This window comes from Salvia splendens, chromosome 11 (assembly GCF_004379255.2).
Source record: "Salvia splendens isolate huo1 chromosome 11, SspV2, whole genome shotgun sequence".
Taxonomy (NCBI): domain Eukaryota; kingdom Viridiplantae; phylum Streptophyta; class Magnoliopsida; order Lamiales; family Lamiaceae; genus Salvia; species Salvia splendens.
The window spans coordinates 26327984-26352711 of record NC_056042.1 but is presented as its reverse complement, the minus strand read 5'-3'; the positions used below and the strand labels follow the sequence as shown (position 1 = coordinate 26352711).

Sequence of the window (24728 nt, the reverse complement as noted above, 5' to 3'; positions counted from 1 at the left end):
AGAATATTTGGAGAGAGAATGAGTAAAGAGAAGATAAGAATGCCAAAAACCGATTATAGTGTAGGCATGGGAGAGGACATCTTTCTTTTGCAGGCGGTGGCAGGTGGTGACGCTAGCGACCGTACGCCTCCCCATAAAGTGCCATGTGAAATCCGAACCGGTGCCAATTCCCTCCAAAACTCCTTTACCCCCACAATTCCTTGCTCAAGTAAATCCCTACTGCCAAAACACACTAAAAGAAAACATCAAACTAAAAAGAATGAAACGCCAAACTCCCCGGGCCTAGGATATGACAGCATCAAAATCATTCCCGATGGGTCTGGTGTTTCGAAAATATTTTTGAAAATTTTTTTTTAAAAGAAAGCAATTAAATATTTACAAAATTTGTTTTTAAGTGTTCTCAAAATTTCCTGGATCAGGGTATGGTCAAACTTTTAAGTGCTAGACCCAGGAGATATTCTAAGAACACTTCCTTCCTAGACTGGTTAGGTGATATCAAAGAGTGCGCGTAGTGGCACTTCGTCCACTACACACAACTCCGAGCTATCCCTAAAGACCTTTATCCTATGTCCATTGACAAGAAAGGGTATGGAATTTGGTGCACTTCCCTGGATTTCAACTGCTCCGTTTTGCTCGAAGTCCCACGATGATGTAAGGCCCAATCCATTTAGACTTTAACTTTCCAGGCATCAACTTGAGCTTGGATTGAAACAAAAGGACTTTCTGTCCTACCCTGAGTTCCTTGCCCCGGAGATTTTTATCATGCCAAAGCTTAGTTTTTTTCCTTATACCACATGGCAGATTCATAAGACTCAAGCCGTAACTCTTCCAGTTCCTGGAGCTGCATCTTCCTCTCTTCTTCACAAGCCTGCGGGTTCATGTTGATCTCTTTGACCGCCCAGTATGCTCTGTGTTCGATTCCCACGGGCAAGTGGCACATTTTTCCGAATACCAACCTATATGGTGACATACCAATAGGTGTCTTATAAGCTGTCCTATAAGCCCATAATGCATCATCCAGTCTCTTACTCCAATCCTTCCTAGACGGGTTCACCGTTTTTTCGAGAATGGCCTTTATCTCCCTATTTGATATTTCTGCCTGGCCGTTGGACTGAGGATGATAAGGTGTAGACAACCTATGGTGGACTCCGTATTTCTTCATGAGAGCCTCTATTGTACGGTTCTTAAAATGGGTTCCTTGGTCTGAGATGACAGCCCTAGGGATTCCGTACCTGTTGAAAATGTTAGATCGCAGAAATTTGGCTACTTCTACAGCTTCGCAGGAGGTCGTAGCTTTTGCCTCTATCCATTTCGAAACGTAGTCCACCGCCACAAGTATGTATGTATTCCCATATGAAGATGGAAATGGACCCATAAAGTCCATACCCCAAACATCGAAAATCTCACAAACAATCACCGGGACTTGTGGCATTTCGTCCCTTCTAGAAATTCCTCCGGTCTGCTGACACCTTTCGCAATTCTGGCAGAATTCGAATGCATCCTTGTGTAATGTCGGCCAGTAGAAACCACTGTCTAAAACCTTCCTTGCAGTCTTCCTAGGTCCAAAGTGACCCTCACAAGCTAGAGCATGGCAATGATTCAGCACATCCCTTTGCTCCCACTCCGGAATGCATCTCCTAATTACCTGGTCAGCTCCCATTTCCACAAATACGGATCGTCCCAAAAGTAGTATTTGGCTTCACTTTTTAATTTCATCTTCTGGGCCCGGGAAATTTCGTCGGAGCTGGGCACTTCTTTAGTGACCAAGTAATTTGCTAGGTCAGCGAACCATGGTTCTGCATTCGTCTGGCATTTCCCTTTTTCAGCACCTCCTGGACCTGTCGCTGCATTACTTCTTCAAAATCGATAGGTCTAGGAGAATCGTTAAGATAATAAAGATGTTCTTCCGGGAACGCATCAGGTATTGCTTCATCCGTCTCACCTTGGTGAATGCGACTCAAGTGATCAGCCACCTTGTTCTCCGTTCCCTTCTTGTCTCTGACTTCCCAGTTAAACTCCTGTAACAGTAACACCCAACGGATCAACCTTGGCTTAGACTCCTTCTTTGCCAGTAAGTACTTTATCGCAGCGTGATCTGTGAAGACTATCACCCTTGACCCGAGCAGATATGGTCGGAATTTTTCAAAAGAGTACACGACTGCCAACATTTCCTTCTCCGCGGTGTCGTAATTTTTCTGGGCTTGATTTAGCGTTTTTGACGCATAGAAAATCACGTAACTTTTTCCGTCAACTCTTTGACCTAGCACCGCCCCTACTGCATAGTCACTCGCATCACACATGATTTCAAACGGCAAACCCCAATCAGGTGCTCTGATGATGGGGGCAGATACTAATCTGTCCTTCAGCAGCTGAAAGCCTTAATGCACTCCTCATTAAAAACAAACTCAACATCGTTGTGCAACAGATGAGTGAGTGGCTGAGCAATTTTGGCAAAATCCTTTATGAATCTCCTGTAGAATCCTGCGTGACCTAGGAATCCCCTTACCTCCTTTTGATTTGTCGGGTGGGGCAGTTTTGATATCACGTCCACTTTTGCTTGGTCCACCTGTATGCCCTTTTCCGATACTACATGCCCTAGGATAATTCCTTCAGGGACCATGAAGTGGCATTTCTCGAAATTCAAGACCAAGTGCTTCTCTTGACATCTTTTCAGTACTACATCCAAGCTCGCCAGACATGAATCAAATGAATCCCCGTATACAGTGAAGTCATCCATAAAGATTTCAATGCAATCTTCCAGCAGGTCTGAGAAAATACTCATCATACACCGTTGAAAAGTGCCTGGTGCATTGCAAAGGCCAAACGGCATTCTCCGATATGCATACGTTCCGAACGGACACGTGAAAGTTGTCTTCCTCCTGGTCCTCGGGGTCCACGTAAATTTGGAAATACCCACTGTATCCGTCCAGAAACAGAAATATTGCTTGCCTGCTAATCTCTCCAGCATCTGGTCGATGAACGGAAGGGGAAAATGGTCTTTCTTGGTTGCCTCGTTCAATTTTCTGTAGTCAATGCACATCCTCTAACCGGTGACTAGCCTGGTCGGTACCAACTCATTCTTGTCATTCTTGACAACCTGGATTCCCGACTTTTTGGGTACCATATGTACTGGGCTAAACCCATTCACTGTCTGGTATGGAATAAATGATTCCTAGGGATAGCAGCTTCAATACCTCCTTCAACACCTCTTCCCTCATATTGGGATTCAATTTGCGTTGAGGGTCTCTGCAGGGTTTCGCTCCTTCATTTAGTCGAATGTGATGCATGCACAGATCAGGGCTAATCCCCACCAAGTCAGAAAGTGTCCAACCAATAGCGTTCTTGTTCCTTCGGATGACTTTCAGCAGCTCCTCTTCCTGTTCCTTGATCAAATTGCTGTTGATAATCACCGGAAAAGTCTCATTCGCCTCAAGGTAAGCATACTTTAGGCCTGGCGGAAGTGTTTTCAACTCCTTCTTGGGAACATCTTTTTCCTGAGGCAAGGGGTTCTTTTCTGCTGCTCCAGTCGTCGTCCCCTTAGTCGATCCAGGAAGATCTTCCTTGCTTGCCCCATAAAGTGTCTCCCTCGATCTGGTTAGCTCGGGCTTGGTGCAAAACTCCAGAATTGCTTCTGCTAGCTCTTCATCCGACAACTTGCTCGTATTCATTGCTTGGCACCAACTGGCCACTTCCCTATCAACAGCATGACTCATCTCTGAGTTCTCAATCTGTCCCTGCATTAATTCAGTCTCGAGGTATTCCTGGACCAAGGGGTTAATGACATCTACGGAATGCAAATTTTCAACATCAAGTGGCTTCTTCATTGCCTCATCTATGCTGAATGTATATTTATCCCCATTGTAATCGAGACAGATAGTACCATCAAAGACATCAATGATAGTCTTAGCGGTTCGCAAGAAAGGTCTCCCCAATAATACTCCGCCAGACTCTTCAGACTCATTATCGCTCATCTTAATCACATGGAAGTCAGCCGGGTACAGGAAGTCGTGTACCTTGACTATTACGTTCTCGAGCACTCCTTCAGGGCAGATGCATGACCTGTCCGCCAATTGGATCACAACCTTCGTATCCACCATACCTACTCCCACTAACCTCTTGTATATGGACAGGGGTAACACATTTATGGATGCTCCCAAGTCACACATAGCATGCTCAATTTTTACATCGCCGATAGAAATGGGCAAAGTGAACATACCCGGGTCATTGCACTTCGAGGGCATCCTCCGCTTCTGAATCACCGCGGACACATTCTCGCCTATCAAGATTTTTCCACTAGGTCGAGCCTTCCCAGCTATAAACTCCTTGATGAATTTGCTGAAAACTGGCATTTTCAAAGCCTGTAAGAAGGGTAGATTTATCTCCAGTTTCCCGAAAATATCCATAAGATCCACTGGCTCATCCCTCTTTTTCTTTGCCTCTCCTCGGTTCGGGAAAGGTTTTGGTCGTTTCCCGGTTCCAGAACATTCACCTGCTGAAGATTTATCAACTCCTCTGTTCTCTACCAATTCCGGCTCTGGATCTAGGAAAAAGGGTTCGATTGTCCTGGGCAACTGTTTCTCTAAATCTCCTGCCCGAAGTTCATCTCTAACCGCAGGGTTGCTCTCAACCGAGTCCCTTGATTCAGTGGTTGTATCCTCTATTCCCTTATCCTTAATGGGGGTCGTGACCTCTCTGTACCTCATGACCGGCCCTTCGTACTCCTTCCCAGATCTTAGTGTGATCTGGCTAATATTGGCTCTGTCAGGTGGTCTTACCGATGCAGGAATCTTGCCCTCGTTTCCCCGCATATCACTCAAGGAAGTAGCTATTTGAGACAACTGTTTGGCCAACATATCCATTGCTGCCTTCTGTTCTTACTGCGCATCCTGAAGCTTGTGGACCACATCATTGTTCGACTGTAAATTGTTCTGAATGTGCTGCTGGGAACTGACGAGGTCGTGAACCATCTCATCAAGGTTCCTTGGTCTAGAGCTTGGCTGACTGGGACCTGACCCTATATTCTGGATTGTTCCACTTCCTTGGCCTGGGCGAATGTGCCCTTGACCTCCTGGATTGTTGTTGAAATTACTTCCTTGACCTGGGTAAGGTGCTTTGGCATTCCTTTGATGTGGTGGTACATAAGAGTTCCCTTGATAATTCTGATTCTTGTCTCCCCAGGTCGAGTGATCTCCTTGGTTACGGTTATTCCAATTTCCTTGCCCCTCATGATTTCTCCAGTTACCCTGCCTCTCGGGCTGCGGTGCGGACTGTATACTCAATTGGGGTGCTGGCTGGCTTTGCTCATTTTCAGACCATCTAAAGTTCGGGTGATTTCTCCAGGGTGCATCTCTTTGTCTTCCTTGGTTCCAACTTCCATCAGGATTCCAACTTCCCATCGCGTTCGCCTGGGCCTGGTAACCACCTTCCTGAGGTCCGTAATATTGCTGGAGTTGATTATCTCCTGGACCTAACATCTTAGCCGTTTCCTTTAGTGCGGCTGTATTAGTCCTGTCGATAGCATTCAGCAAGGCTTTCTCCAGCCTATCAATCCTTGCTTCAACTTTGTCATCCTCCAGCTCCCTCAATGCATTCCCAGAGCCTCTTCTCACAGCATTCCTCGTGCTGTCATACGCCTTCTTGGCGTCGATTAATCTTCCCAAAATCTCTCTTGCCTCGCTTCCTCTCTTCCTTGTAAAATTCCCCCTGCTCGAGGAGTTCATCAAATCCTTAGACTCGGGAGTTGCCCCTTCATAAAACAGAGAGTATGTCTCCGCCTCTATCATCCGATGATTCGGGCACGCGTCCAGCAATCCCTTGAACCTTGACCAGTATTGGCTCAATGACTCATCGTAATCCTGCTTGCATTCCACTATCTCCTTCTTCAGAGCGTTCGTCTTGTTGGATGGAAAGAAGTAATCTAGGAATTCCAATTTAAAGTCCCTCCAGGTGCGGATAGAATCAGGGGGTAATCTCAACAACCATGTATTTGCCTCCCCCTTTAGAGTGAAAGGAATCGCGCGCAAGCGATAGTCCTCCTCTGTCGCATCATTAGGCCTCTTTTGAATGCCACACAACTTGCTAAACTCGTTCAAAAACTCGTACGGGCATTCACTCCTTCGCCCAGAAAATGTTGGCAAGACGCCTAACACATTCGTTTTGATCTCAATAGATTTCTGACGTGGGTTCATCACTATTGCATGCGCTGGCTCTCCATCGAGATGAGCCGTTAGTGACCCTATTTCTGGATCTGGGTCTGCTACGTGCGCCATCTCAACTTCCTCTTCCTCCCCTGTTTCCGACTCTGTTTCTGATTCTGGTGGGGACTCCGGATCCTTTCGTCCTGAAGATTCCCAGGATTCGTCACTCAAAAACTCAGTCGGGAACGGATCTCCCGTCGTGAACCCTGATCTGGTAGTTACGGTGGAGGCTGTATCCTTGATCTTCCAAACGGACTGACCGTGTTTCCAACCAGACGAGTTACTCCGGTAGAAGCTCCTGCTCATGCACTACAAAGAAAACGAAAAAAAAAAACAGTAAATTAAAATTATTCGTACCAACTACTCTAAGCACTAACACAAAGTACGCCATCCATCCCCGGCAACGGCGCCATTTGAAAGCGTAAAAAGTAACAGAGAGGCTCTTTCGTACGTATGCACAGAAATTGATCAATGCAAGCGCTCGGTCAAGACACCATGCTTCTTAAGTCCACTGGAGCACAGGGTCCAGGAACTCAAGAGAACATACAGTGCTTCAGTCGTTGGGCACTCTCAACTCCCCTTTCAAAAAATAATATAAATCCCTCAACCCGAATACTATGAATTAGTATAGGGAAGTGGGGTCGATCCCACAGAGATGGACTCGCAAAGTAGTGCTCAGAGGCTTTGGACAAACAAATGGCTGCTGCCACGCAAAAGGGTTGAGAATTTTAAACTAACTCTAGACCTAGGCAGGAAATGTAAATGCTAGACCTAGGACATATTAAACTTGTAAATTCAGACTTCAACAGCAAGAAACATAACCACTTCCTAGACAGTGTAAACAACTACCTAATCTAGCTAAACAGAAGATAACTGAAAGTGGGGACCATAATTCCAAAAGTGGCAAGTACGGAAAAAACTGGAGATAACAAACTCTGACGCTAGCTCGCAGCGAAATGTATCCTCTCAACCGAATTAAACTTGCAGATGAACAAAACAGAGCACAAAGCGAGATTCGAACAGAATATAGAAATTTGGTCGTCGGAAACTTGCCACAAAACGGAAACACATCAGATCTGCGTACACTAGACGAAATGAAAGAAAAAACTCGTAAACTAAGCATGAAAATCAGATCGAAACTACTCAGATTCACGTCAGAATACTTGATCCACTCCGGATCCAAGACATCCGAACCCAACAACCAACAAATCCAGCAAATCCAACCAAAGTTCTTCCACAATCCAACTCCAACTTCCCAGATCTGACCATTAACCTATAATAACTCAGAAAACAGCTGCGAAACGCATCCAACTCAGACAATTTAAAACACCAAAATCTCAATAAACGAAGCAATCAAACTAGAAATCAACACAATCACCATAACGGAAAATCAAACTTGCATTTAAACCAGAAACTATTTGGTGAAAACAGAGAACCGAGCTTCGAACAACGAAGCTCGGCAGAGTAAGTAAAATACGGAAAGCGGAAAATAAATTGTTTCTTCGCTCCTAACAAGAGCGGTGTTACACCATATCGGAAGCTAAGATGAAACCCGAACGTGTGAACTGAGATCTCCTCAAACTAGTATCAAGTGTGTGTGTGGGAAAGTGAACTAGGCAACAAGCTGTGGTGAGGTCTCCACCGAGAAGATTCCTCCAGCTTGCATGCTTCTGCCTTTTATAGATGCGGACATAGCCCTTGAGTCTTCGTAGAAATCCCTATTCTACCCTTCAACTCTAGAGCTTCCTCCGTCGAGCAATTCTCTTCATAATCGTTCACTAAATCGCCAGTTCCTCGACCTTGTGATTTTTTGGTCTTCTTTCTTGGACCTGGCGAATTCCTTTACACACCTGGCTTAAAACGTGCGTTAGCCCCAGTAAAATCACGAATTAAATCCCTAGACCCATGCATGAAATTAGCCTTATCAGCCACAAACGCGTTGGACCCCTAACTGCCGCCCATCGAGACTGGAGCACACCAAATGCGCGCTCCACGTCCTTGCGCGCCGACTCCTGTCGTGCCGCAAAGTAGGCCTTCCTCTCATCTCATGGGCATCGGATCATCTTCACAAAGACTGGCCACCTAGGGTATATCTCATCCGCCAAGTAGTAGCCCATATCATGTTGGTTGCCGTTGGCGACAAAACTGATGGCCGGACCGACTCCCTGGCACTGCTCGTTGAAAAGGGTTGACGAGTTGAGGACGTTGAGGTCGTTGTTCGAACCGGCTACCCCAAAATATGCATGTCAAATCCACAGCCGGTAATCAGCTACGGCCTCGAGGATCATCGTGGGATTCTTTCCCTTGTAGCCGGTCGTGTAGAACCCTTTCCAGGCAGCAGGGCAGTTCTTCCACTCCCAATGCATACAATCTATGCTGCCTAACATACCCGGGAACCCATGCTTCTCCCCGTGCATCTGCATCAGCTCTTGGCAGTCTTCGGGGGTTGGGCTTTGAAGGTACTATTCACCGAATATTTCAACCACGCCCTGACAAAAATACTTCATACATTCAAGGGCAGTCGTCTCGCCGATGTGGAGGTACTCATCTCACATGTCTGCCGCGACTCCGTAGACCAGCTACCTGATTGCCGCAGTGCACTTTTGAATAGGTGTGTGCCCGGGTCTGCCAGCCGCATCGTGCCTAAAGCGGAAACACAGATATCGACGCTCCAAAGTGTCGACAATACGCATAAACAGGGCTCTGCTCATCCTAAAACGCCGCCTGAAAAGGTTGGCGTTAAACCGCGGCTCCGGTGCGAAGTAGTCTTCGTATAGCCACTGATGTGCAGCTATATGATCCCGGTCAATCACTGCTCGGCAGTGGACAACGGGTCGAAGTTGAGGAACCGCCGGCTGCGAGGCCAGTTGTAGCAGCCGGTCTATCTCTCGGGACGTATAGGCATCCAAATGTTCTTTCAAACGTCGTTCGTACTCCTCAGCATCCCCACCACTACCACTACCACTACTACTACCACCCGCGTTACTCATTTTACGTTGTTGATCTTGTACAGAAATTAAGATAGAGAGTACTCGTTAAAACAAGTGGTGCGAATGAAAATGTCGCGCAAATCGCGTATATATAGTGTTTCGAAAATTAAAAAAAAATTTGGCTCGCCGGTTCCTCACCGATCGGCGAGAGAATCGGCGAGCGCCAGGGAATCGGCGTTCCCTCGCCGAAATTCTCGCCGATTTGGCGCTCGCCGACTGCAATAGTTCGGCGAGCCACTCGCTAGTCGACCACTGGAGATGCTCTAATAGAATCTAGGACATCCTTGTAATACACATGAAATTTCGCAAAGATTCATATTGTTGTATACCACATTGCATCTGATCTATTGTGATTCAAATCTCTTTTCTTATATTTTCAATTGACATGGTGATTGATTATTGAGGACATTAAGTATTAGTACTATTAGAGCATTAGCAATAATGGCCTATCTCCGGAGCCCATCTTAGAGCCTATCTCCATTTTTTTCTGCCATGTCAGTAGACTCATCTCAGAGCCTATCTCACTGCAATGAGAGCCTATCTCAGAGTCCATTTCATTTTCATATCATCATTATTTTTATATATTTCACTTGTAATTTTTGGTGTAAATTAAAGACAACGTAATATACGATGAAAAACAAATTCATTAAAAATAACATAAAACATAAATAAAACATCCTACATTAACATAAAACATAAATAAAACATCCTACATTAAAAAAGAACAAAAAAAAGACAAGATAAAGATAGATAAAATTGAAATTCATATCACCATAGAGAGAATTAAAATTGAAATTGAGATTGGAAAAGGATGAATGGAGAATGAAGTATATGTAGGGGATTAAAAATTGAATTAAGTTAAAAAAAATAAAAATTTGGGTCATCGGCTGAGGCTTAATATCGGTGCTGGGGCAAATGCCTTTGTGGGTTGGAGATGGGCTCCCTCTTCACAATGGGAGCCCATGAACGCCGATCGGGTGGCCGATCGCGAGGGCCCTCGCGATCAGCCACCATTGCCATTGCTCTAAAAGAAAACGGAGCACAAAAGCTGGCGTGTAAAGATAACACTTTTCCCAATTATCACAATAATAAATATTCAATAACATTTAATTTATCAAAAAAACTAGATATATTTATTTTTAACATGAATAATTAGGGTGTGATATCATATAACGATATCCAATTGATGCAATGTGCGTTTTTCATCTCATCCCTAAACCCAAGCGTAGCAAAACCCCATAAACTCAAAAAGATTTGATCTTTGCAACCAGAAATGGCCATAACAGCAAAATCTCTCTCCACCTCTCTACCAAGATGCCTCTCTTTCCACCGCCACTTTCGCTTCTCCCTCCCATTACACCTTCACCGCCCTCCTCTCCACAAATTCCGCCCCCTTTGCACCGCCGCCGTTGAAGAGGCAGAATCCCTGCAGCCCTTGAAGCATTCCATTCTCCTTGAAAGACTCCGGCAGCGCCACCTCAAGGACTCCCCCCAGCCTCCTAAACCCGCGCCGCACAAATTGAGGCATGCTGTTGCCGAAATTGAGGGTTCGAGGAGGAAGAACGGCGCTGCGCCGGAGACGGCGTCGACTTTTCAGGAGCTCGGTTTGAGCGAGGAAGTGATGGCGGCGTTGGGGGAAATGGGGATTACGGACCCTACAGAGATTCAGTCTATTGGGATTCCGGCTGTCCTCCATGGGAAGAGCGTGGTTTTGGGGTCTCATACTGGCTCTGGCAAGACTCTGGCTTACCTTCTCCCTCTTGTTCAGGTTTAATCATCCTTTGATTTTTGTTGAAATTGTATGTTTCTTCACAAGATTATCGTGTTGGATGAGTTTTGTTGCAGATTGATTTAATCTGTTTTGCTCCTTTGCTCATTTATGCCTAGTTTGTGGGGTGCCTTTGACATCTGGATATAATGATTTGTGTATAATGCTAATTTATGCCTTTATGATACACTTGGAAGATGACTAATTTACTGTGAAACTCTTGAAGTTTTGTACTGAAACATCTTAGCTTCATGTTGAAACTCTAGTTGCTGAGAAGGGATGAGGATTTGCACGGTATGCTGATGAAGCCCAGACGCCCACGGGCTGTTGTTCTGTGCCCAACAAGGGAGCTGTGTGAGCAGGTTAGTTTTCCTGTTTCTTGTTCTGTTTCTCCCTTTAGTGGCTTAAAGATACGACCACGTCATTCGATCAATGAAGTTCAAATGAACGTCTAGGTGTTCCGTGTTTCCAAGTCCATTAGCCACCATGCGCGATTCAGATCAACCATGGTAAGTGGTGGTGGGCGTTTGAAGCCTCAAGAAGATTCCTTGAACAGCCCCATTGACATGGTTGTGGGGACCCCTGGCCGGGTTCTGCAACATATAGAAGAAGGCAATTTGGTTTATGGGGACATCAGATATGTGGTAATTAGCCTGATATCTCACTTTTATTTTCTTATAAACAACTTTTATTGCCAATTCTTTTATATCTCAGCTTGAAGAAGTTTTAAATCCCTTGATAGGTGTTGGATGAAGCTGACACCATGTTTGATCGTGGATTTGGCCCCGACATCCGGAAATTTCTTGCTCCACTGAGAAGTCGTGCATCTAAGCTGGATGGTCTAGGTTTTCAAACAGTATTAGTAACTGCAACAATGACAACGGTATGCTTAGCAGGCTTGTGATAAAACAAATGCAAAACCTAATCCAGACATGAACTTTAAATCTCCAAATTTTCAAAGTCCTTTTTTTGGTCTTCCTTCTCAATGTGATTGAACTGGTATCTTTCTGTTTTCTTTTTTGTACTGCATCTTTAGTAACCTTGGTATTTTTTTGTCATGATTTTGCAAACTATCACTTCTAAAAGAATTCTATTTTGTAAAGAAAAATAAGTTAAAACCCTTTGTGTTCCTGATATCACCAAGATGCTTTCAGGCCCTTCCGGCTTCAGCTGATGTTTCTTGTACTTCCCCACAATTCGTCTTCACTGTACCTGGATAATTAACAAAACGTTTAATTTATGAAGGCAGTGCAAAAGCTGGTTGATGAGGAATTTCAGGGAATCGCTCATCTACGTACTTCTTCACTCCATAAGAAGATTGCTTCTGCTCGTCATGATTTCGTTAAACTCTCAGGTTCCGAGAATAAACTGGAAGCCTTATTACAGGTGTAGTACTTTCTTCAAGCTTTAAGCACATTGAAGTTTTATGAAGTTTAGTAAGATAATGTGCACAAGGCACAACTATTCTCGATTATTTCAATTTATTTAATGTGGTTATGGGATCACAGGTTCTTGAGCCAAGTTTAGCAAAAGGAAACAGAGTGATGGTTTTCTGCAATACATTGAGCTCCAGTCGAGCTGTGGATCACTTTTTATCTGAAAACCAAATCTCTACGGTCAATTACCACGGAGAGGTTCCAGCTGAACAAAGGTAAGATGAGATATAATTATCATTTTTGGTTTGTGCCTGTCCCTCTCTACTGGCTGCTCATGATCACACTGACAAATCACAAATGCACAGATGATGTGGAAGTGTAAATTTACAGATTCTCGAAACCCTTGTGGAAAGTTATAGCTGCTCATCTCTACTTGAAATTCTATTTTGTTTTCTGATTCAGAGAGCTTCTGCTTTGCGCATTGACTTGTTAGATTTTAACTTCTTTTCACAATTTCTCATTCCTAAAATGGTGTTCTGACTTCTTTGCAACTAACGCAGGGTTGAGAATCTGGAAAAGTTTAAGAGCAATGATGGAGATTGCCCCACTTTAGTCTGTACTGATCTGGCTGCTAGGGGTTTGGATTTGGATGTTGACCATGTTATTATGTTTGACTTTCCCTCGAATTCTGTAAGCCAAGAGTCTCTTACTGTCGATCTTAGTGCAGTGTTTCCATAATCTAATTCTTCTTGTGTTTTTTTACCTTTTAGATTGATTATCTTCATCGTACTGGAAGAACTGCTCGTATGGGGGCAAAAGGTGAGTACTTTATGAAGCTTGACAGTGTTCAAACTTAAAAATTTCGCTGTTATGTGCTGGAGCTCTTGTTTCAATACGGTGATACTCCTTATCACTTCAGAAACTTAGCCTTATGAAAACTGGTTCTGCATTCTCATCGGCTAAATGTTATCCATTGCTCTTGATTTTCTGCATCTTTCTTGCATTCCTTTGCGTGCAACTTCAACTAGACCCTTAACGGCGCCCTTGTCGATATAGGGAAGGTGACAAGTTTGATCGCTAGAAAGAATTTGATTTTGGCCACCCGCATTGAGGAAGCTATAATGAAAAACGAGAGCTTGGAATCCCTCTCTGTTGATCGAATCAAAAGGGATCTTGCCAGATCACACATAAATCAGCAGAAGGGACAAAATGAGAAAAGAGAAATGACCTCCAGTTTGAAAAGGAAGGCTCAAGCCACCTCAACAAAACCATCTGATGCTCGTGGAAAAGCAACAGTTGCCAAGAAAAGCTCCTTTTCTAAATCTACAAAAGCTCCCATGATTTCCAAGCCTAAGAAGAAGGTGGTTAAGGTTGTCAAAACATCAAATTCTTCAGGTTCTAGCAACTCAAGAGGTACGTCTTCTGGTGGGAGGAAACGTTCAGAGGGAAGAAACAAAGGAGGGGCTGGATCTATGTCAAAACTAAACGTTGTTGGATTTAGAGGCCGGAGCAGTGTGAAGGCTGCTTGATATCTAATCTAGCTCTATCAAAGGAAGAGTATGGTACTTTTATCTTGATGTATTACAAGTTTCCTTTCAATTTGTTTTAACTTGAAAATTAGCGAGTTAGGTTTATTTTCCCTCAAACAGTGTATTGTCCACTTTTCTGTGGAAAGGCGATATGTATAAATACACAGTCAAGCATTTAGGATAATGGAACATTGGCCTTGAGATAGATTTTTTAGAATTAAATGAAAAGATCTTGATTTTCAAGAACAAGGTGTCAGCTTCCAGTCTCTTGGCTCTTTTCAGTTTCCATAGCCATAAAAAAGCTTCTTACCGTCATATTTTGATATCTTCAACATGTTATTTATATATACATATAAAATTCTTAGACAAGACATACGCATACATTAGTACTAGTAGTAGTGTTGATACTCAACGCATACACAGGCCCCTGCGGAAGCCATCTCCGGCTCCTGACCTCCCTCCATACACAGCAACAAAAAATCAAAGCAAGAGACGATCATCACCCGATCAAGGGTCGCTTGTAGCCTCTTCAACCATGGCTTCAACGCTCCCAATATGAAGCGTCCTGCATATATAAACCAACAAGAATTTACAGACCGACAATTCCAGCAATGTCGCATAATGCTGCAATATCAAGATCACAAACCATCTTCACTTGAGTAACCAACCACTGACCTCTTCTAGCATTGGCAGGTTAAATTCAGTATTAACTCCCACATCCGTCACAATATCCTCTTCTTTAACTTCGGCATCAGTGAAAGTGAGTGCTCGTTGCAACTTCTTCTGAGAGAATACTTCCACTTCCACCATGTATGTGGCTGTCACTGGGCGGTGGTCAGATACTTTGATCTCGGATCTTCTGTAGTCGACCAACCTCATTCCCTTCCCAAAGGAGAGAATGCGATCGCACCTGCACAGTACACACAAGAGACTGCTATAGCTTCTATATAATTATGGCATGAGATGCTACATACAAGAAAGAAACTTGTTAAAAACAAGAATAAAAGTTTAAGAAAGAGAGAAAAAAAGAAAAGAAAAATGCATACCATGCAGGTGTTCTTCTACCAGCTTTTGGGTCCTCACCGATATAAGCGTTGGAATTTAACTCATATTTGTACGTTGGAGCGAAGCTCAGAGAACCTTCCGACCACCCATCAAATGCTCGGCCTTTCTTGAGCTCTCTCACCAGCTGCAGAAGGATAAAATTTGTGTTTACATGTTCAAATCAGTATTAGATTTTGCCTCTTCGGCATATCTATAAATTTCTGAACTTGCATCATGTTCACTGTCGCTATATTATGTACGCGATGTCTCGAGATTCATGCTACAAAGCTATATTTAGCCTAACTTAGAAAAACAAAGACAAACCAAACAATGTTTCATGTGACTCATTTCTAATGAAATGTCAAACGTTATGGACCTGGTCCTGCTCAAGTAACTTGGGCCAGTCCTTCTTGGATATCAGCTCTCTCGTTTGATCATAAGGCAAGTTAATTCGATAGTTAAGGTCACCGAGCCAGATAATTCTCCTGCAACAAAACAACAGTTGCTTGTTTGCGTTTAAAGAAACACACCCCCACACACACAAAACTAAAAACACTATAGTTTACCTATGGATTTTCTACATAGAAACTAGTGAAAAAGAGAATAAGATATAATTATCGGAGCATATGCTTACTCATGGTCATATATCCTATAAGGAAGTCCCATAGCAGAGCAAAAGTTGAAACGGCTTCGTCTATGAATCTCATGCACATCAGCATTTCTCTTGACTGCATCTACTTCTTTTTCTCCTGCTGTTAGATGAGTACAAACGAAACATAAGACTGTCTGATGTACCGACATACTAACTGATACCGCTCCCTGACAGATAGAAGGAGAGAGTTAAACTAAAGCTTAGATAAAAAAACATAACCTAAGTGAGAAGAAGTTAATATAAAAAATCCATAAAACTCAAACTGTGATGAAAAATTGAAGCAAAATCTTCTACTTTATCACATCTGCAGACAATTCCTTTTGCTTGCTAATCCTTGGAAGTTTGGAAGAGAGAGAACCTTGTTGCCAATATAGCCCATGACACCGACACCAACAGCAGAAACGTTCACATTTTGTATATATCTTCGCAAGCTCCTCCGCACCCATACTGTGATAAAAAGTCCAACCATTTGCTTGCTCACTATTCTAACATAGGCTGACCTTCTTTTCCGATTTATCAGGGAGCCAAGGTCAATTTCCGCTAGTGCTTTCAAGCCGGACATCATTGTACTTTCATTTGTCGAACTAGATTTAAAAGAGCTGTTTGTCCGGAGAGATTTCAGAGTCTTGAAGGATTTAGGAGAACCGAAGGAATTAGGCTTCTCCAAAATATGCTGACCTAAAAGATCAAGTGGTGGCTCCGGCCAGCTTAAGCCTATCTTTTCTGTACCACTAAGTGTTTTGGATAATATCTTAGTGTACTGAATTTTAGACTCTTTGATGTTTTCCTCATTACCATCGATCTTTAAGCACTGCGATCTGTCTAATCTTCTGGAGGAAGACGACTGCAGCAACTCTTTTTCCAGTGCCTTGTTGAAGTGAGCAGAGTCCTCGGGGAAAGAGGAATCATCACAAACAAAATCATTATCCTCATTCACCGGGTAGAATCCTTCCTCGATATCACTGTCTGACTCGAGTGCAACTTCGTCTTCTATATTTATGGCATCCTCGGTTGGCTGAAACGTCGATGGACTAGGAGGACCACTATAGCCCTTGAACCTAGTCATTGGTGAAACTCGGTTGAGAGTTCTACGAATGATGTTTTCCCATTTTTGGACTGGGCGGGTATCTTCAGCTCCAAATATGTTACCAGCATTCAACGGGATGATCTCCTGAAAGCTATAGATGAGTGCAGAAGTCAAACATCAAAAAGCTTTGAGTCCACATAAGGTTTCATGAAGCAAAATGCAATAACAATCATAAAAATGCATTACTTAACTTCACAGCTAAAGTTAAGATCAAGGGTAGGCTATATGCTATGCATAAGATTATAAACGAAGAAGATTCTATCGAGTAATGATACTACACTTACCCGATCACATATATATCAGCAGGCTCAGCAATGTCTAGCCAACCATCGAGATCAAGTTCATCGTCAGGAGCAAGTCCTCCAACATTCCAGGTGGCGGCACATATCCTTGTAAAACAAAGACAAGATCATTAAAATAAAGATCTTATAGGTATTTGGTAATTAAACCTAGTACTTGGGAATGTTCTTAGCAATAAATGATGAAAGTGCAACAGTAATTTACCTGATTTCCTTGGATTTAATGTACAGAGCTCTGACTGTCTCTGAATTTCGGCGTCTTAACCTTGGAAGAGCCTCTGGGTTTGGCAGAAGACACATATCATAACTCACTAAAAACTAGACACCATATTAGCATAAGTAGCTAATTCTTCGATGCCAGTAAAGAAAACCTAAATCATTTGAATGGATGCCATCAAGCTAATTTTCCTATTATGTTATTGCCATCATATACAGATATATATGTGCAATGTGATACACAAATCTGCTGCTGAGGGGAAACAGTAGTATGGCTTCAAGAGGAAAATGATCCCAAATTTCATTGTCTAATTTCATCAGATACCTTACAAACATTAACTGGGATATACAAGTATATATATTTCAGAAATAGCATACCATTAGCATCAATCTTCAGTTCTTGAGCTAATTCATTCTTGAACCTGGATTCTTTGGGCTTATCATAAAACTCTGTGGAGAAAGAGGGGGAAATGAGAAAGTGATTAACTACTGAAAAAGAAAGAGAGAAGAGATTATTAATATTATTATTATGGTAAGATCAAAACAGTGATGCATGAGAAACAAATACAAAATGAAAAGAGAGAGCACCTTTAGCATCAAAGTTAACATCATGATGCTTTTCATTTTTGAACCTGGAGTCCTTGGAGTTGGGGGACTCTGAGGGGAAAAAGAAAGAGTAGATGAAAAAGCATGAAATAGAGGAGGGGAAGGAGGATTGAAAAAGGACCTTGTTCAGAATCGGAGTCGGAGCTGAAGCTGAAGTCGCTGTCAGCGGAGTAATCGGAGTTACTGGTAGGTATGTTGAGCCACTTGCGAAGCACCGTGCGCCGCCACGACAGCTGCAAAAACACAAACACAATGTTTCAGCTCCTCTGCAAATCCTATCCATAAAAAATGAAGTAATTTTCACTGTGTAATGTGAAATCTAGAAGAAAAAAGAAAAGCAGAATTGTTGAGGAAGAAGAAGGGATAGTAGAAATAGAATGAGTTAGTTACCTGCTGCTGCTGGCGGTGGCTTCGCATCTTCTGTGGCTTCATGGATTGTATACGTGATGAGAAATATCGGCAGGAGAGAAGTAGAAGTAGATGTTGATGTTAACTGCCTCTCCTCTCCTCTTCAACTCCTCTTTATAATACAATCTCAACTTCAACTCAGCTTCACTTTGAGATTCTTGACTACTACTTATTCTTTTTGAATCTTTTTTTAATAAATAAAAATTATTCATATTGGAAGATGATTGACCTAGCGTAGTAGCGAGACAAATAACAAATAACAAACAAAATAATAGCTCTGAATAGCATGGACATTTCGTTTTTACTCACTAAACATTTCGTTCGCCGCAAGTTTTAATGAATAAATGGTAAAGTATGTGAGATAAAAAGATTTTTTTTAAAATATTGTTAGAGAAGAATGGATCTCACCTCATTAAGAGAAAGAAGTTTCTAAAATTAGAAAATTCATACTTTTAGTAACAAACTAAAAAGTAAAGAGTTCACCAATTTTAAAATTCATACAAAATACTTCATCCGTCCATAAAAAAATAGTCTCATTTTGTCATTTTTGAATGTCCAAAAAAATAGTCTCATTTCTAAAAATAAAAAGTTTATCTCTCATATTTTACTCACATTCTCTTTATATCTCTGTTTTACCTACTATTTTCCTCCCTTTTTTATTTTACCAATTTCTCATTAAAATTCATGATGTTAACAAATAAATTTTTAAATTTTTTTTGACGGAAGGAGTACCAGAATTTAAGCAAAGTTTCCAATTTTGGAAACCATTGTTGGGATTTGTAAACAGTACTACTCATATATCGTTAATCAATAGACAAATACTCCGTCTATATATATAGCCAAATTAATGTATAAATCGTACGACGGGTGAAATACAATTTTACTCAAAGTAGTGCTCTAAATAAATTTAGATTAAACCTCCGTAGGATGACGAGAATACTTATTTAGTTAAAATAATACTCCAGTTAGTTAAAAATAAATAATACTCTACGACAAAATCAGTATCTTGCTTGAAATCACTAATTTACATGCTTAATTCTCAAATTGAATTGAATTTTATAAACTCGGACTTACTAAATTAAATTGAATTTAATGTGTCATAGATCATATCCATTTGATTGACCAATTGCAAAATTTGTCATTCAAATCAATTTGTAATTTTGCAATCAATTGCAAATTAAAAACTCGATCCTTGATAATAGCACAAATTTAGATACTGCAAGAAATCATAAAAATAAAAATATAGGTTTATGATAAGTTTATTTTAAATATCTGTAAATTACAAATTCATAATTTTTTTATCCACCGATTGCACATTGGTTTTGATTAAGAGCAAAGAAGGGGTTGACTTAATCATTATAGGGATTAGTAATTTAATCGAATGGATAAGCTATGTGGCGATGTATAATAGGCCAAGGGGTGACTCATTACACTAATTATTGTTAATAATTGTTAGTTACATCGTTTTATAATAAACCATATATGTGTGACTGCTGACAGTTGTGTGTAGTATATATAAGTCCTCCTCAAATTTTCTTTGTATAGTCTCAATTAAGTATATTATTTTGTCACCATCATAAAAAAATTAGATACTAACAGGGAACCGAAACACACAAAAATTATATCCTATCAATGCGTTACATTTTTCGTATTTAAATTCTACTTTGAGATCCATGAATATTGAGCATGAAGCCAGTGTTGCATATCAGTTTTATGTAAAGCTACATACATTCTCTCAATTCACATAAATATTTTGGAGCAAACATAACATATTTTAAAATATTGTTCAATTAATTTAAAATTATAGATTGATGGGAAGACGAACTACTAGAGTGGGTTTAGATTTCAAATTGCAAAATAATAAATCGTGTTATATAAAAATTACTAGTATATTATAGCCACAAATCAAACAATTTAAAATGCAAACCACCTAATATTAAAAAAACTAGGGCGTCAAAAAAAACAAGGGCGTCAAGATATTTTCAGATCTCTACCAAAGCATTAAGAATATAATTGAGATTCTGAGACAACCTATATTGAAATTTTAAATTCAGACCATGACATATTTAAAAAAATAATTGAGATAAAAAATAATCATTATACTTTAGATATAGAAAAATAAAATGCACTAGAGAGGGTCACATCCGATTTACATATATCCTTTAATTTTGAAAATAATTTCTTTTGAATCGGTTCTATTATTAGCGATATAATTCTATGACTAATTTATCATCATAATTAGAAATACAATTTTAACATGATTATTTTAGTAACTGATTACATATTACTCTCAGTCTATCATATTAGAAGAAACCAAAAAGAAAACAAAATGGAAAGGGAAAATGATGGTCTAGCTAGTCAGGCAGTTATGGCGAATAGACTAAAAGGCGTGATGATTATGCTAATTGAATGGAATTGTTTGTTTAAACATGGGATTGGTGGCTATAATTGGATGAAATAGAGGAAGTAGGTTACTAGATTTTATTTAATCAATTCATTAATCTTAACATGTCAAATGTAATGAGAAAGTTGGGCGCCTTTGGAATGTGTTAATTTAATGGAAATAAAGTTTTGTTAGAATAGACATTACCTCAATTAGTGTTTTTTTGTTAGGATGTACATACTTCAATTGATGCTACATTCCGTGGATGTAATTTAGATTAGGAGATTTTCTTTTGGAACATAGTGTATGGTTTTATTATTTTGTTTTTTTTTTGTTTTTTTTATAGGTATAAGTTAATCAAATCAACAAAGAACACCCAAGGTTGGACACTTATGCCACTATTATTTGTTGAAAATTACTTTAATTCCTCACCGGCCAAAAGATAGAATCGTCGAAGGTTAAAGGATGAGGAAGGATAATTAAAACCTAAAATTCGGTCCGACCTGTATGAACGGAATTAATTTGATTAATTTTTTTAAAATTATGGATGATTATGAAAATTTATAAAGAAAACTTTGAAACCACGAATTGTTAATTGTAAATGAAAAAAAAATTGAATAATTTTATGGGAAGGCCGTGTTTGAAAACATGAGGTATACTGTACATGCATGCAAACCTTCAATACTTTTACTACAAGTCAAATATGAACTAAGTAGATTATCATTTCATCATTAATTCCTACTAATTACATACTAGTATATCTCTAGCAAAATCATTTCCCTTTCCAATATAATACAACCTGTTTTATTTATTAAAACTAGAAAATTCATACTCCCTCCATATTTAAAAAATAGAAACATTTGAAACGGGATGTGAATCAAATTGTAGTCCTATATTGCATTATCTTAACATACTTTTTAACGTCGAAAATTGACTCATTTTGATATATTGTAGGACAAAAGGCCAAGCTCTAAGAGAGAGAGAAGAAAGAAAAAAGGTCTGAATCTGATCAGTAATCAGCCCTTCAAGATTAGTTTCAAATGCTTCTACAATGCCACCATTGCATTCATCTTCGAAAGAGCTTCGCGTGAACACCTTGCACGCCTCACTCGGAGTCTGGTAGAAGAAGATACGACAGTTTCACGAACACTTCGCAATCTAGTGAAAAACGGGCGACCGGGCGTCCAAACGCCCGACCTGTTCGAGAGTCAGACAAAACGCCCGGTCGGGCGTTTTCTAAGTTGCAAATCGCCCGACCGGGCAAATGTTACTAGGCCTGTTTTTCGACCCCTAACTATATAAATAGCTAGGGCACGACTTTCAAAGCATCTTTTGGCGGCTGGAGATGATTTTTAGATAGAGAAAGAGGCTTGGAGTCCATTTTTGGGAGGAAGAAGAAGAAGCTTGAGACTAATTCTTCCCTAATCTTGCTCATATGGTAGCTGATGTGTATTTTTTGAGCTTTTATATCAATGAACTAATAACACACGGGCTTAATAAATTAGCTCTAAAATTACAACCTTTCTGCAAGAGTACAGATGTAGTTGTAGTAAAAGAGTGTCGAACCACAAGGAGAGACGTTTGATTATTTAACAAGAATTGACAAGATTAATAAACTAAATTTAAGAACTAAAGTACGAAAATGGAGAAACTCAAGAGATAAAGAACATTTCTCCCAACAACATTCGGATGAATCACTATTGTATTGATTCTATATTCAAGTTCATAAGCAATTGAGAATGATGATCAATTTTACACCCAATTGAACATACTTAAAGAATTAAAGTACTAATGCTAGCTGAACACATAGCCAAAAGTACCTACTCATTAGACTATTATTCCCGCGAAAGTGCAGTAAATATTAGACAACTTCTCAAAGCAGACAAATATTATGGGTTTTTTTTAAAAAAAAATTTAAATTAACTCCTATATGAAGGATGAAGTTATAAATAAACTCCTATAATATAGAAAGGAGGAAATTACAACTGATGTCAAGAGGGCTCGAACTCGGCACCTCATACAATAATGTCTAAGCTCCTTGTCGCTAGGACAAAGGCTCTAGACAAACAAATATTATGATTAGATGAACACTTAACACATAAACATCTTCTCATCAAACTAAACTCCTACGGATGCGTAGTAAGTAATAATTCAACTCCAAAGACTTTTTTACATCAATATTCACTTATGCATTTATCTCTGAACAAGGTAAAATTCATAAGTTCTTCATCTATGTTATCATCAAATTTTCAAGTTGAAGAGACATTAGAAAGAGGCAAATAATATACTACATTAGATGCATCATAACATAGCATGTATAAAATGCAAACCATAGACAAAAACCAAAGCAAATGATTAAATATAGAATCTCTACAATCAATTCATCCTACTAGTGTTAGGAGCAATGAAGAAAAACTAGCCACACATGCTAAAGAAGAAAAACCGTAAGACTAATGGTGTTCTCCGATAGCCGGCGGTAGTCCGTCTCCGAGATGATGAAGATTGGATGCCGGATCCTCCTCCCCTCTTCTTCCTCTTCTCCCTTCTTTTCTCTCCAATTTCGTCTCTCGTTCTCCCCCTAACGTCACCCCCTTTTCTTCTTTCGAGCAAAACCGCTCAAGTAACTGCCATTTTGCAGTTAAAAATGAAACACCCGGACGGGTGGATATTTGCAACTGAAAATATCACCCGGTCGGGTGAAATGCTTCTGGATTCCTTACGCCTTGAAGAAACAGCCCGGGAGGGTGTATTTGTTAGTGTAAAACCCACCCGGGCGGGTGGTTGCTGCTGTTGCTGTGTGAAACGACAGTTGTTCGGAGCATTGGGTGTTCATTTCCAGCGGGATTCCGACGAGATTCTGCCCTCCACGTTGTTGTTGTGCTGAATTTTGGAGATGCTTGCGAACTGCACCCGAAGTGTTCGATGAAATGCCTCAGAGAGGATTCTGTACTTGTATTTTGCTTAGCACACCAAGTGTTTGATAGAATGTTTGAATGAGCTCCAGCCAGCTTTTCACACCCTAAACTTCGATGAAAACACGATTTGATGAGTTATAATTTATATAAAAATGTGTAGTCTAAGGGGAAAAATATAGAAAATATGTTTCGCATCAGTAGCATTTACTTGTTTTCTTGTATTGTTGTCCACTATGAATGGCTAGATTTTAGAGATTACTCCTAGTTAGTTAGGGAAGCTTGTAAATATGAATTCATGATTGTGTTTTGATTGATTTCCGTATTTTGGTTCTTGTCTATATGTTTATTTCTATTTGTATTGGGTTTTGCTAGCAAACTGAATCCGATAAAGGCCTTAACTTCAATGTCTCTTTAACTTGGAGTAGGGAGCTAACATAGATAAGAAACCCTAGGCTAAAACTGATCAGGGGATAGTCTGGGGTGGATCTTGTGTGTTGAATGTTTTTAGAAGCCAATCCCGAGCTTACTATGCGACTGTAGGAGTGAGGGGTTGGTGAGTAAAGCCTAGGAGACGTGATCAGCTTATCCTAGGTGTAAAATTCCACGATCAGTGATCAGCTGCGTGAGAGCGTAAAATCAATACGATCCCGGTAAATAATGGAAAGTAATTAGACGGATTCATGTGAACAAGCAACCCGAAACAAGCTAGGAGTAGTCTTCCCTCTTTGTCGTGATTCTCTTATTTTTTTTCCTTCTCGTTTCGTCCTTCATTCGCCTCTTGATCAAAAATCTAAAATTAAACTATTTTACTGCTTTTTAGTTAGGTTTACTAGTTTTAGCAATTAATCTCCTCCCTGTGAGTTCGACACCTTTTATATTGCATTGCACGTCTGATTACTTGCAGAAGTAGTATTTTTAGGGAATTATTAGTTGTTTTGTGTACTTATATTACACCCTAAAAATCACAACAAACGACACAAATTTAATGTACAATTGGTAAAGTAAGTGAAAAAAATTGGTAAAGTAAGAGAGAAGAAAAGAAAAATGAGTAAAGTAAGAGAGAGGAAGAGAAAAAATAGTGAAAATATAGTTAGTGGATTGTGTGGTCCATGTCCTAAAATAGAAAGATTTTAAAGTTTCTATTTTTAAGGAACGTCCCAAAATGAAAATAATTGCTATTTTTAAAAAACGGAGGGACTATAAATCATATCGTCTTTCTACCTTCAAATTTATAATGAGATGAAATTTCAATGTTGAC

General features: G+C 40.3%; 2 protein-coding genes across 2 annotated transcripts; one reads left to right on the top strand and one right to left on the bottom strand.

Moving 5' to 3' along the window:
• Positions 1–10363: 10363 nt before the first annotated feature.
• LOC121755619 (DEAD-box ATP-dependent RNA helicase 39-like) lies at positions 10364–14065 on the top strand. Its single transcript, XM_042150937.1, has 9 exons — positions 10364–10955; positions 11222–11317; positions 11411–11599; positions 11698–11838; positions 12201–12341; positions 12464–12606; positions 12892–13021; positions 13102–13150; positions 13388–14065. Exons 1-9 carry the CDS (start codon positions 10461–10463, stop codon positions 13858–13860), a joined length of 1857 nt encoding a protein of 618 aa, XP_042006871.1. The 5' UTR covers positions 10364–10460; the 3' UTR covers positions 13861–14065.
• LOC121755618 (type IV inositol polyphosphate 5-phosphatase 3-like) lies at positions 14058–18314 on the bottom strand. Its single transcript, XM_042150935.1, has 12 exons — positions 18155–18314; positions 17886–17997; positions 17747–17815; positions 17537–17608; positions 17148–17220; positions 16928–17032; positions 15915–16734; positions 15539–15723; positions 15281–15389; positions 14907–15049; positions 14536–14770; positions 14058–14425 (listed from the first exon to the last, which is right to left on the bottom strand). The coding sequence occupies exons 1-12, from the start codon at positions 18194–18196 to the stop codon at positions 14402–14404; spliced, it is 1989 nt and encodes a 662-aa protein (XP_042006869.1). The 5' UTR covers positions 18197–18314; the 3' UTR covers positions 14058–14401.
• Between the last annotated feature and the right edge of the window lie 6414 nt (positions 18315–24728).